We start from the raw sequence: 13,642 nt of genomic DNA on the forward strand, positions 1-13,642 counted from the left end.
AGCGAAGGTATACTCTCTTCCGAGTGTCGTTCTAGTTTTCTCTAGAATTGTACAGTAGTTTCAGTGTAATAATGTATGTATGTGGTATTCATATGGACTTTCTTGCAGAGCACACTGGAGCCTCTTTCAAGCAGGAAGCTTGAGGGGTTTAACGACTCCATTACTCTGCGGGCTGTTGCTCTCCATTGCCGGCTTCTTGCAGGTCTACATGCACAGGTATTTTGGGACACTTTGTTATTTGCCAAAATCGAAGATTTTTCAGGTACTGTATATTGGTTGGTCGCGTGTGTTATTCTTGAAGTGAGTTGCTTGAAGGATGAAGTGGGACAAATCGTTGTCGACCCAGATGGAATTAAAGGAAGATGGAAAAGATATATGGAAATGCTGTTGAATACAGAGAATGAATGGGATGGCAACATAGAGAGTAACCCAGTTTTAGGACCGGCAGAGAAGATAACTGAGAAGGAAGTTGAGGAAGCGATAAAAGCAATGAAGAGTGGAAAAGCGGGAGGGCCGACGGGAGTTGTGGGAGATATGTTGAAGGCAGCAGGAAGTTGGGGTGTGAAGAGAATGACAGAGATCTGTAATCTGGTGGTGAAAGAAGGCCGCATTCCAGTGGATTGGGAACTGAGTACCCTCGTCCCTCTATACAAGGGGAAAGGTGACCCTCTGGAGTGTGGCTCGTACCGAGCGATAAAGTTATTGGAGCATGGAATAAAGGTATTGGAAAGGGTGTTGGAGAGGAGGATAAGGAAGAAAGTGAAGATCGACGAAATGCAGTTTGGATTTATGCCAGGAAGAGGAACGACAGATGCGCTTTTCATTGTGAGGCAGTTGCAGGAGAAGTACATGGATAAGAGGAAGAAGTTGTTTTTTGGGTTTGTTGATCTGGAGAAAGCATTCGATAGGGTTCCACGCAAAGTATTGACATGGGCATTGAGGAAGTTAGGAGTGGAGGAATGGTTGATCAGAGTAGTGATGGCAATGTACAAAAGAGCACGCACAGCTGTAAGGACGAAGGACGGGAACAGTGGTGAGTTTGAGGTGAAGGTGGGAGTGCATCAGGGGTCGGTACTAAGTCCACTACTATTTGTAGCTGTGATAGAGGTGCTGGCTCAGACCGTAAAGGAGGGTTTACCGTGGGAGTTGTTGTATGCAGATGATCTGGTGTTGATTGCGGAAAGTATGGATGGACTGAAGGAAAAGATGAACAAGTGGAAGGAATGTATGGAGACAAAAGGTCTGAAGGTGAATATCGGAAAGACGAAGGTGATGGCAAGTGGTAAAGCATGTGGTGAGGTGGAAAGAACTGGGAAGTGGCCGTGTGCTGTGTGCAGGAAGGGTGTCGGAGTGAACTCCATTCAATGTACAATGTGTGCTGAGTGGGTTCAGCAAAAATGTAGTGGTCTGAGAGGGTCATTAACCAGTGTGGCAGCTACATTCAAATGTAAGGTGTGCACAGAGGGAGCTGCAGATGGAGGAAATGTTGAGTTGGATCTTGGAGACGGCGTGAAGCTGGAAGGTGTGAAAACATTTTGCTACCTCGGAGACATGCTGAATGGAGAAGGTGGATCAGACTCGGCAACGGTTGCTCGAGTGAGATGTGCATGGAAGAAGTTTCGGGAACTGAGTGGCATGCTGATGAGGAGGAGAGTGTCGTTGAAGCTGAAGGGAAAGGTGTATGCTGCATGTGTGAGAAGTGTTATGATTTATGGGAGCGAGACATGGGTAATGAACGTAGAGCAGCAACGAAGGCTGGAAAGGGTGGAAATGCGAATGGTTCGATGGATGTGCGGAGTATCGTTGAGAGAGAGGAAGACAAATGATGAATTGCGAAAGATGATGGGAATATTGCCTGTGATTGATGCTGTGAAGAGGAACAGGTTGAGATGGTTTGGTCATGTATTGAGGAAGGATGAAAGTGACTGGTTGAGAAGAGTGATGGAAGTTAATGTAGAAGGAAGTAGAGGACGGGGAAGACCGAGAAAGACTTGGCTAAAGATGGTGGAAGAAGAAATGCGGGCAAGGGGGTTAACAAGGAGAGATGCAGAAAATAGGGCAAAATGGAGAAGATTGTCATGGGGACCGCAAGGCTAACCCCCGCTCTAGCAGGGAACATGGCCTTAATTAAAATGCATGTTGTTGTTGTTGTTGTTGTTGCGTGTGTTATTCTATCTGTCTGTCTGTCTGTTTGTTTGTTTGTCTGTCTGTCTCTGAATGTCAATCGCCTACAGGTCACAATTTCAAACTAATCTTCACAAAACCTCACCAAATGTTAGAGTTGGTCATATGGAAGAAGTCTATTGATTTTGAGGTTAAAAGGTCAACATAGGCCAAAGGTCAACATAGGCCAAATTTCTAAAATTTGGTGATGTTTCTAAAATTTCTCAAATTTCTAAAATTGAACATAAGACGGTAACCAAAGTCACCGTCTTATGTTCAATTTCTAAAATCCTCAATTTTTATCCTATTGATTTAAATTTTTAAAGAGGATTTGCATAGCAGGTCACTGAATTCAACCACTTATTATTTTTGAGGTCAACATAGGCCAAAAGGTCAACTTGGCCGATTTTGTAAAATTGTCAATTTTCATGACTTGAAATTTGAAGATGATTTGCATATTTGCTTTATGAATTCAACCACCAATGATTTTTGAGGTCAACATAGGCTAAAGGTCAACAATTTAGGTGATTTTTCTAAAGTCCTCAATTTTCATCCAATTGACTTGAAAAAATTGAACAGGATTTGCATATCAGGTCACTAAGCCATTTTAGCCCAATTAAGCCATTATAGCCTGATTAAGCCATTATAGCCCAATTAAGCCATTTTAGCCCGATTAAGCCATTATAGCCTGATTAAGCCATTTTAGCCCAATTAAGCCATTTTAGCCCGATTAATCCATTTTAGCCTGATTAAGCCATTTTAGCCCGATTAATCCATTATAGCCCAATTAAGCCATTTTAGCCCGATTAAGCTATTTTAGCCCGATTAAGCCATTTTAGATGACCATATCAGGTCATCCACCAATTATTTTGGAGGTCAACATCGACCGAAAGGTCAACATAGGCCAAATTTCGAAAATTTCATCAAATGGTAGAGTTGGTGGTCCGACAGAATACTATTTATTTTTGAGATCAAAAGGTCAACATAGGCCAAAGGTCAATGACGTTTTTCGAATTTCTAAAATCCTCAATTTTCATCCGATAGACTTGAAATTTGAAAAGGATTTGCATATAAGGACACTGAATTCAACAACCAATTTTTTTAGGGTAAAATTTGTTTTATGAATTTTAAAAGTATCGTGCTCTGCACGACGTCTTTCTTGTTTGGTTGTTTGTTTGTTTAGTGTGTCATCCACCAAACCCCCCCCCCCCCCCTTCCCACGCCTCCTCCCCCCAAACCCTCTCCCTCCCACACATCTCCCTGCTCTTAAATGTTGTGTGCTCTCAAGTGTTTGTGTGCTTCCCCTTCTCTTGTCTTCCGCTCCCTCTTTTTATATATTTTGTTTGTCTGGTTGATTTGTTTGTGAAGTAAATGTCAGCTCTTTCACGAGCCTCGATTCAGTATACAAAAAAAAAAAAAAAAAAGAGGTAAACAGGATGTCATTTTAGTTGTTCCACTGTATATCTTTTTAAAACGATGAAGAGGCCCTCTGTGTATCTGAATAATAATAATAATAATAATACATTTATTTTATATAGCGCTTTTCAAGAAGCCCAAAGGTGCTTTGACAGAGTACAAAAAACAAGTGCAAAAAGACAAAAATCAATAGGTAAATAATCAAAGCAAAAGGAAGGAAAAGGAGAAGAGATAGTCAGGGGTTAAATGCTGTGGGTTAAATGTTGAATGCAGTGTTGAACAGGTGGGTCTTGAGTGATGTTTTGAATGTGGTGAGTGAGGAGGAGTCTCTGATGGTGTGCGGTAGTGAGTTCCAGAGGGTGGGAGCAGCGATGGAGAAGGCCCTGTCCCCCCAGGATCTGAATTTGGTCCGGATGGGGGGGGCGGGGGGGGGGGGGAGAGTCAGGAGGTTGGTACCAGCAGAGCGGAGGTTGCGGGTGGGAGTGTGTCTGGAGAGGAGGTCAGTCAGGTAGGATGGGGCCAGGTTATGGAGGGCTTTGTAGGTCAAGAGGAGGAATTTGTACTGGATTCTCTGGGGGATGGGGAGCCAGTGAAGCTTATAAAGGACGGGGGTGATGTGGTCACGGGTCCGGGAATGGGTGAGAAGACGGGCAGCGGAGTTCTGAATGTATTGGAGTTTATTGGTGATTTTTGAGGGTGAACCATAAAGGAGGCTGTTGCAGTAGTCCAGACGGGAGGTGATGAAGGCGTGGATGATGGTTTCTGCAGCCGTGGAGGAGAAGGATGGACGGAGACGGGCGATGTTTTTCAGGTGAAAGAAGGCTGTCTTTGTGATCTGTTCAGTGTATTTGTCGAAGGAGAGGGTTTGGTCAAAGATGATGCCAAGATTCCAGATGTGAGGGGAGGTGGATACTGGGAAACCGTCGATGTTGAGGGCAAAGTTATGGGTGGATTTGGTGAGCGGTTTTAGGCCAATGATGATTATTTCAGATTTATCATAGTTAAGTTTGAGGAAGTTGATTTGAAGCCAGGATTTTATTTCAGTGATGCAGTTTGTCAGGATAGAGTGGGTGGCGATGGAGATGGACTTGGTGGAGATGAAAAGCTGGATGTCATCGGCGAAGCAGTGGAATTGGAGACCATGACGGCGGATTAAGTGACCAAGGGTGGACAGGTACAGGATGAAGAGGAGGGGGCCAACAACTGAACCTTGGGGGACACCTTGGGGGAGGGGAGCAGTGGGGGATTTGCAGTTATTTATGGAGATGAACTGGCGTCTGTCACAGAGGTATGATTTGATCCAAGAAAGGGCAGTGCCGGTAATGTTAAAGGTGGTTTCAAGTCGGGTGAGGAGGATGGTGTGATTGATGGTGTCAAAGGCGGCGCTGAGGTCGAGGAGGATGAGAATGTTGAGGTTGCCGGCGTCAGAGGAGATGAGAAGGTCATTGGTGATTTTGAGGAGAGCAGTTTCAGTACTGTGGTTGGAGCGGAATCCGGATTGGAATGTTTCATACAGGTTATTGGCAGAGAGGTGATGTTTGAGTTGAGTGGCTACAGCGCGTTCCAAAACTTTTGACAGAAAGGGTAGGTTGGAGATGGGTCTGAAGTTGTTTAGGGTGTCAGGGTTTAGTCCAGGTTTTTTCCGAATGGGGGTAACAGCAGCAATTTTGAGGGATGGCGGGACGATGCCTGTAGACAGGGAGGAGTTTATTGTTGCAGTGATAAGTGGAGAGAGAGCAGGAAGGGAGGCCTTGACAAAGCTGGAGGGGATGGGGTCAAGAGTGCAGGTGGCAGTTTTCATTCCTATGAGGAGTTCAGAGAGGTCAGTAGGGGAGACTAGGGAGAACTGAGACAGGGTTTGGCAGGATAAGGGGGGGCAGGTGGTTTGAGGGGGAGCGGGTACGGTGGTGGTTAAGCTGTTGTAGATGTTGTCAATTTTGCTTTGGAAGAATGAAAGTAAGGAGATGCAGTTTTCTACTGTGAATGACTGGGTGGTGGTGTTCAGGGGGCTGAGGAGTTTGTTTATTGTAGAGAAGAGTGCTTTTGGGTTTCCAGAGCCAGAGTGGATAATTTGAGAGTAGTAGGTGGAGCGGGCGTGGGAGAGGGCATCTTTGTAGTGCTGTAGGTGGTCCTTGTAGGCTTGGGAGTGAATTGTGAGACCTGTTTTATTGCGGAGTCTTTCAGGTTGGCGAGCACGAGTTTTCATCAGGCGGAGTTCAGGGGTAAACCAGGGAGCAGAATGGGTGAAAGAAACAGATTTGGTTTTTATAGGCACAAGCTGGTCAAGGCAGGAGGAGAGAGTGTGGTTGTAGTCGTCAGTGAGGTCAGAAGGGGTGTGGAGGTCAACGAAGGGAGAGGTGGACATTTTTTCAGTGGGGGTGGATGAGAATGAGGTAGGTGAAAGAGCGTTTTGCTTACGGAAGTTGATAGTGCGATAATGCCTTGGTCCTAGGGTGGGGATGTTGATGGTCATAGTGATGGCTAAGTGGTCAGAGAGGGTGAGGTCGGAGCCAGAGAGATGGTGCAAAAATCATCTTCGATGATTAAAACCAGAGAGATGGTGATCTTAGACCCTGTTAAAAAGTTTCACCAAAATGCTGAAGGGTTTCCCACAAACATCCAATACTGAATGATGACGCATGCTCTGAACCCCTAATTTATCAATGTTGCACATCAAATGGGAAGAATTCACAGAATCATCAGCTTTCAAGAAGGGCTTTTTTGTAGCTTCAAATGGGAAGGATTCCCAGCACAACTTCTTATTTTTTGCTTTGCTTGCTTTATTGTACCCTTTTCATTTGCAACAGTAGTATGTGAATTTTTGCTCCATTTAGTTGCAACAGAATTAGCTTGACTTCTGCCGTGACATAATTTCCAAAATATCCAACCTCGTCTATATATCTATCCCTATACATCTCATAGCACCACAAAGAGGACAACAGACATCTGGAATCATTGGAGGTATTGAGACAGTGGTTGGAAAAACACATGGTGCATGTCTTACAAGAAGATTGTGAAGCGAATAGTCTGAGCAATCCTGGTGGACTCCAAAATACTGCGCTTGGTATGGTCAAGGTATTGAACTTCTAAATTGTACATGTGACAGATTTCATCATATTAGCCGGTGTCTTTCCCCCTCCTACCACCCACCATATCTCCCCTTCCTGTTTCCCTCTGAGGGCTATCTATTTATTATTTCTCCATAAGAAATAGATGACTCCAAGCTAATTAGATCAGTGCAGCAAACATGATACATACTTGCTGTTTACCTGTGTAAATGATGTGACTGACAGTCTTTGTAAATGATTACATCACATAAGGAAAGTTTTATGACATGAGATCAGCAGAGTTGCTGCTGAACGCTGTGCTAATGTTTGGGCAACTGTTACCTCCTCAGACTGAAAGTAATAAAACATTTGGTGCACATTGTTATAGCTGTAATAGTTAAAATAAATATTTCTGTGCCAGGAATACTTCGTGACCTTCACAAACCTTGTCTTTCTTGGCTTGCTCGACTGTGAGGTTATTGGTAAAATCTTGGAGTTTGCGATGCTGATTGTTCGCTCTGGTGAGTATAAGCTTGTACAAATGATTATTAAAATCTCCTGATTGTAATGCATTCCCACAGTATTCATCTTTTGTTAATTTGCTTTGTTTACAACTGCTGTGCATTTGTCAAGAACCAGTGTGAGGAGCCAAGTATATGTTGACATTTTTTGTTGGCTTGCTTTGAAATGGGGAGTGGAGTCAAATAATGTCTTCGTTGTACATTTTCTGGGGGCTTGGCTGTACCATCTATGCAGTGCCCCCTGAAGGTTAGAGCAGGAATTTGTAATTTGTCCATGGTGCCGTCGATAGCTCGAACACTATTCGGAAAGACACTGTGGGATATTTAATGTCCACTAGCTAATGCGGGCAAATGGGACGCCCAGTTTAACGTCCATCTTGTGCGTCGTTGCAAAAATGTTCGTAACTAATAATGGAGAATGCAACACAATGTTGTTCAAGATTTATTATTTTAAATCGGGAAAGCATTTTCTGCAATCATTAATATTATAACGGCCGCGGGTTGTCAATAATGACCGATGCAGTCGCAGGGTGCGTAAGGGACGAGAGGTCTCCTCATCTGCCCGTTAATTTGGGCGTTGTTCAACCTGTTGAAACCACACCACCATGGAAAATCGGCCTGTCAGAAGTAGCCGTGCGAATTGTTACAGGCAATTCACTTTTTATTGCGCCTTAATTGCGCGAACCCAATTTACCCATCTAACGCATTTATATGCCATTTATCTATGCGCTGTTGAGTTCTTGGATTTATTCGCAAAATTGGGTGGGGAAGAACGACATTACCGCACACACGGTAAAACAAGATTGTGACAAATGAATAATACCGTATTTTTCAGCCTATAAGTCGATGTGGAGTGCAAGTCGAATTGAAGAATTTTCCCATTTTTATTGCCTTCATTCATAGATAAATCGATTTGGAGTGTAATGCGGAGCTTTATCAACTTTGGTTGTTAGCAAAACTGCCATTCAGTCAGGAAAATATAGATGATAATTCCTCCCTGACACGCGCATCACATTGCTGACGATGGTATTTCTTTAATACAAGGAAGCATATCTAGTATTTAAAACACTTGACAAAATCATTATGAGCACTGTTCTCATATTACATTGCATTTTGTCACAGTTCACTATGCCTTAATAAACATAAACACCTGCCACTTATTGTAATACAAGCACTCAATGTTTGCCCACCTAGCTTTGCACCCACAATTAGACTTCTTGTTCTTTTTGGTAGTCCGCAACTTATCCTTCACTTTATGCCAGTTCCGAACACATTGCTCATCCAATCAGCAAACTTCAAACAGTGATTTCTCGGCAGTACATTGTGTAATATTTTTAAGTAGAAATTTTTTTATATTCTTTGGTTTTTAACACAACATTCGTCTTCGTACAAATATTCCTATTCCCCTTGTGCTTTGATTGCACAATCTCGTTGATATATTACTGTATTTTGATTTCGCACCATCTCATTGATTTATGATCTCTCGCATTTCGGTAATGACTTCTCTGCTCCAGATTCTCTGTGCGGTCCGTTCGATATCTCAATTGGAGAGTCCTCGATTCCAGATTTGGCGAGCCACCTGTTCGATAGATCGATCTGAGATTTCGCGATTCCACATTCGTCGCACGACTTACCCAAAAGTCTGATCATGGCAAGGGGAGTGCCATATCACTCCAAGCTTACCTCCCATTTGCTTTCCCAGCGCACAAATTATTCGAACAGTCCATCCGAGACGAGAACACAAATCTGTGACACATGGTAAACTAGAACGGGCACTCGGTAGAGCGCATACCTTCGCCGCAGCTACTGTTCTGTACTTGGCATGGGAGTGTAGGGAACAGAACAACAAAAATACGATTTTGACCTTTTCGTGACCTTGACCTTGACCTTTGACCCGATTGCTCCCAAAATCTAATCAAATGTGTCCCGTATAATAACCAATCATCCCACCAAATTTCATGCAATTCGGTTGAATACTTTTTGAGTTATGCGAATAACATACACACACACACACAGACATACAAATAAATACACAGCGATCAAAACATAACCTTCCGCTTTTGCGAGCGCATACCTTCGCCGCAGCTACTGTTCTGTACTTGGCATGGGAGTGTAGGGAACAGAACAACAAAAATACGATTTTGACCTTTTCGTGACCTTGACCTTGACCTTTGACCCGATTGCTCCCAAAATCTAATCAAATGTGTCCCGTATAATAACCAATCATCCCACCAAATTTCATGCAATTCGGTTGAATACTTTTTGAGTTATGCGAATAACATACACACACACACACAGACATACAAATAAATACACAGCGATCAAAACATAACCTTCCGCTTTTGCGAAGGTAATAAACTAACGCACTAATGGTACCATATCGGAACTTAATTACTCATGGCCTTAACGCATTCACTCCAGGAAAACACGAGACTTAGTGGGAGATTAACGAGATAGAGATTAGAGAGAGAGAGAGAGTGACTGGAACCTTCTTTGGAGCTTTGCGAGACCACAGTCCTGTGTGGGACCATGGAAGGAGAAACGCTGCAGCATGAGAGGAAGAACCAGAGAGCACGAGGGCAATATATTTGGCGCTCTTTTATAGTTTCCCACAGGGTCCGATTGACCACCCGTGACAGACACGAATTGATCCCATTTTGGTGAAGATGCGGATCCAAATACTAGAATTCCTGAAGTGATTCTTCACCATTGAGAGATCGGGCCAAAACGACATATAGCACGATATGTAAAAACTTTATGGACTGATTCAGCCGAAACTTAGTGGACAGGTTAGGTGTGTGAGAAGGGCAAATTGGTTAGATTTTGGTGAAGATCTGGATTCGGATACTACAATGTTATAATTTTTAAAGTGAATTGTCATAGTTGAGTGTCGCTATACCGAATGCCATTCATTCTAGTTTTTCTTCTGTCTTGTTTTCTAACTTTGGCTTTCTTTGTTTACCTTACTTTATCCGTTTGCTTCTTTCTATTTTTACTCGCAAGGTTAAAAAAAACATTTGTTGTCAACTCCCTTTGTTTCATGTTGACACTTGTCTTGCTGATTAAGCCATCAAAGCAGAAATGGCACTTAATGGAGATTGGTTTTAATGTGAATTTGTGAAAATCCATATTACCATTGCACACTCCTCCTTTGAGTAATGGTCTAAGCTACATTTTGTGTGAGATATTGAGAAAATAGTTGCATCGTTTCTGGTTTTCCATTTTGTGCAGTGTGGGGTGTACACTGCTTGCCAGTGATAGCTTCCCTTCTTGCACATATAACGGAGCACTGTGCCTGCGAGGTGGCTGCCGCAAGCCCCCCTTTGGGCGATGATGCTACAAGTGCATCTGATGGGAACAGCAAGAATTCTGAAAGTAGGCCCAGGTCAAGCAACACCGATGTGCTGCAGCTTGTACCCAGAGTTTTCCAAAAGCTCCTACAGTTAGCAGCACGGCTGTTTACCGGCAAGTTCAAGGATTCCGCCACAGAGGCAAGTATCAAATCAAAGCTCTTTAATTACAAAAATAAATTATTACTATGATTAGAAATGCTTGCAAATAGGCTTGCTGCAAGACGTGATGAAGCTTGTGAAGTAAAGGTACTGTTGTAAGAATCAGACCTACAACATTGTCCCAAGAGTGAGTTTAATTCAGAATCGATCTCTAGCAATACCTGTAAGAAACCAACAAGCCACACATCAGTATACAGTAATCATAGAAGTAAGTAATGGATTTGCAATTAGTACAAGCCGGCTTAGAACCAAGAGTAACACGCACCATCTGAGTATGCACTACATCACACAAAATAAATGTCACAGGAATCATCGGAGCGCTGTCCAGTCCGAATTCTTATAGGAGCCTCTCAGTGGACAGAGTCGGCATAACACCTGGGTTCAACTTAGACACAATTTCATTCCAGCTACGATCAACATTGTCGCTAACACATTGACAGATGGTTTTGTGCTAAGCATATTTGCAGTCTTCTATATGAGTACGATAAACTTCCACACTGTTAATAAGATGAAGTGTATTTGTTTTTGTGCAGATAATGTCAAAATTGCAGCCTGCATTCTCAGAGTTTGTGAACTGCGTTTTACATTGGCGTGCATGTCAACAAGACCTCTGCACTGACATCATTTCCACTGTGTCCTCCGCTGTCATTGCTGATGTGACCTGCTCATTGAAGAAGGTATGAATGTGGCATCTATTTCTAAATTTGGCATTACAGAGGTTTGTGGACGACCCCAAGAAAACCTGCCTTGTGTATTTCACAACAATTTGTGTACAACCAATGGAAAACTTGTCGTTATAAGGACTAGAGTTTGTGTTCATAGACAAATATGGACAAGAAGGCTTCCTCTTGCTGGGAAGTGCAAAACAAAGAAAACTATCATCTGACTGTTTTAATCTGTTGGCATTGATTCTCCAACAGAAACGAACAGATGATTTGACATCCACGAGGATGTGACATCTGAATTTTCAACCTCAGCCATCGAGTCTGAAGGCCAAAGCATCCTTAACTTGAACGGCACTCAGTAGAGCACATCCCTCCGCCAAGCTGAACAGTTTACGTTTTGTAGCCCACTGATAGGACGGATCTACATCTGGACCTGAACCAAAATCGAATTGGCTTGTTCTTGTCATCTACCCATACCCATACCCAACGCCTTTCTTAACCCTTCCACAACGTTTTGAGACATCGTGCAATATAGTACAACGTGCTATCGTGCTAAAATATATTGTAATATACAGTAAAACATGCTATTGTGCTAAAATATATAGTGCAATACAGTAAAACGTGCTATCGTGCTAAAATATATCATGCTATACAGTAAAACGTGCTATCGTGCTAAAATATATCGTGCTATACAGTAGAACATGCTATCGTGCTAAAATATATCGTGCTATACAGTAGAACATGCTATTGTGCTAAAATATATCGTGCTATACAGTAGAACATGTGTTACGGATTCGGCCCTTCCGTGGTGGTGGTTTTCATCCATGTGAAACATTTCTGGTTAGGTATTATTATTCTTATCGGGGTTGGAAGGAAACGGCGATTATTGTTGTTTAAAGGAAATGGTTATTGTGATTAAAAGGTTAAAAGCGCTCATGGTAAAAATGAAACAGGAAATCGGATCGTGCACCGGAAGACGTCGAGCGAAGAAGAAGAGGTCATGAGGCAAAGGTCGGGGAAAGGCGTGTCGAAGCTCCGTTACGGGCGTGGTCGAGCGAACGTGGCGAGTGAACTTTCAGACCTTGAAAGGAAGTTCGTGCGATAGGTGTTATCGCCGGAGTATTGAGAAACCTGCGTAGTCAGGTATCGGCATTGAGGTTCCGGAGAATCCTTGCCCAGAGGCTCCGGCTCGAGTGAGAGCCGTCCGCCATTTTGCCCCGCACGCTGCGTTCATCGGAAAAGGTTTTTGTCGCGTCGGCTGGTCTTACCCTCCGGTGATCTGCCGGGGAGGGCTGTGCACTAAAGCGGCGTTTGAAGATTACACGGCGGTTCGCTGATTGAGCGGCGAACGTGTACGTCGGCACGCGTCTTTGGGGATTTTCCATTCTACCGCGAGTTTGCTGGGTGTTCGACCACGTGACTTCTGTGTCGCTTCGACCGCCTACGCCTCGATTTATCTTGATCGGACATTGTTCCAACGATCGCTGGAGCGAATCAACTTCGCCTTGGAGAGTTATAGAGACATTGAGGAGTGCTCGGTTCCATTCCCTGGGAGTGCCGTGAGTTTGAGTTAAGTTACTAGATAAGATGGTACCATCTTAAGATTGATTATATGGTTGATTGCTATCATTGTTGTATGGTTCTTCCTGTGTGCTTTTTAATGCATTATTTGGTTTGTGGATAATCATTGGTGTGGTTTCAATATTGATTTTGACACGGAATAATATATTTTTCTGCCGTGGCTCCTCTCGGGGTTCGGAGGTATACCAAGAACCGGAGGTCGGGGAGGAACACGTAACACATGCTATTGTGCTAAAATATATCGTGCTATACAGTAGAACATGCTATCGTGCGAAAATATATCGTGTTATACAGTAGAACATGCTATCGTGCTAAAATATATCGTGCTATACAGTACAACGTGCTATCATGCTCAAATATATCGTGCTATACAGTAGAGCATGCTATCGTACTAAAACATATCGTGCTATACAGTACAACATGCTATCGTGCTCAAAAATATCGTGCTATACAGTACAATGTGCTATCGTGCTCACATATATCGTGCTATACAGTAGAACATGCTATCGTGCTAACATATATTGTGCTATACAGTAGAACATGCTATCGTGCTAAAATATATCGTGCTATACAGTAGAACATGCTATCGTTCTACATAGTAGAACATGCTGTCGTGCTAAAATATATCGTGCTATACAGTAGAACATGCTCTCGTGCTAAAATATATCGTGCTATACAGTAGAACATGCTATCGTGCGATACAGTAGAACATGCTATCGTGCTAAAATATATTGTGC

The 13,642-nt window shown here is 43.1% G+C and overlaps 1 protein-coding gene across 1 annotated transcript in view; it reads left to right on the forward strand.

Moving 5' to 3' along the window:
- Positions 1-13,642, forward strand: part of NCAPG2 (non-SMC condensin II complex subunit G2) — a 275,080-nt gene that overhangs the window by 202,104 nt on the left and 59,334 nt on the right. The window contains exons 20-24 of the mRNA XM_068121956.2: positions 109-216; positions 6,502-6,654; positions 7,048-7,147; positions 10,379-10,638; positions 11,193-11,336. Of these exons, the coding sequence (XP_067978057.2) occupies positions 109-216; positions 6,502-6,654; positions 7,048-7,147; positions 10,379-10,638; positions 11,193-11,336 (765 nt within the window). The remainder of the gene's footprint in view (positions 1-108; positions 217-6,501; positions 6,655-7,047; positions 7,148-10,378; positions 10,639-11,192; positions 11,337-13,642) is intronic.

The sequence above is a fragment of the Myxine glutinosa genome, chromosome 7, assembly GCF_964187855.1.
Source record: "Myxine glutinosa chromosome 7, kmMyxGlut1.1, whole genome shotgun sequence".
Lineage (NCBI taxonomy): Eukaryota > Metazoa > Chordata > Myxini > Myxiniformes > Myxinidae > Myxine > Myxine glutinosa.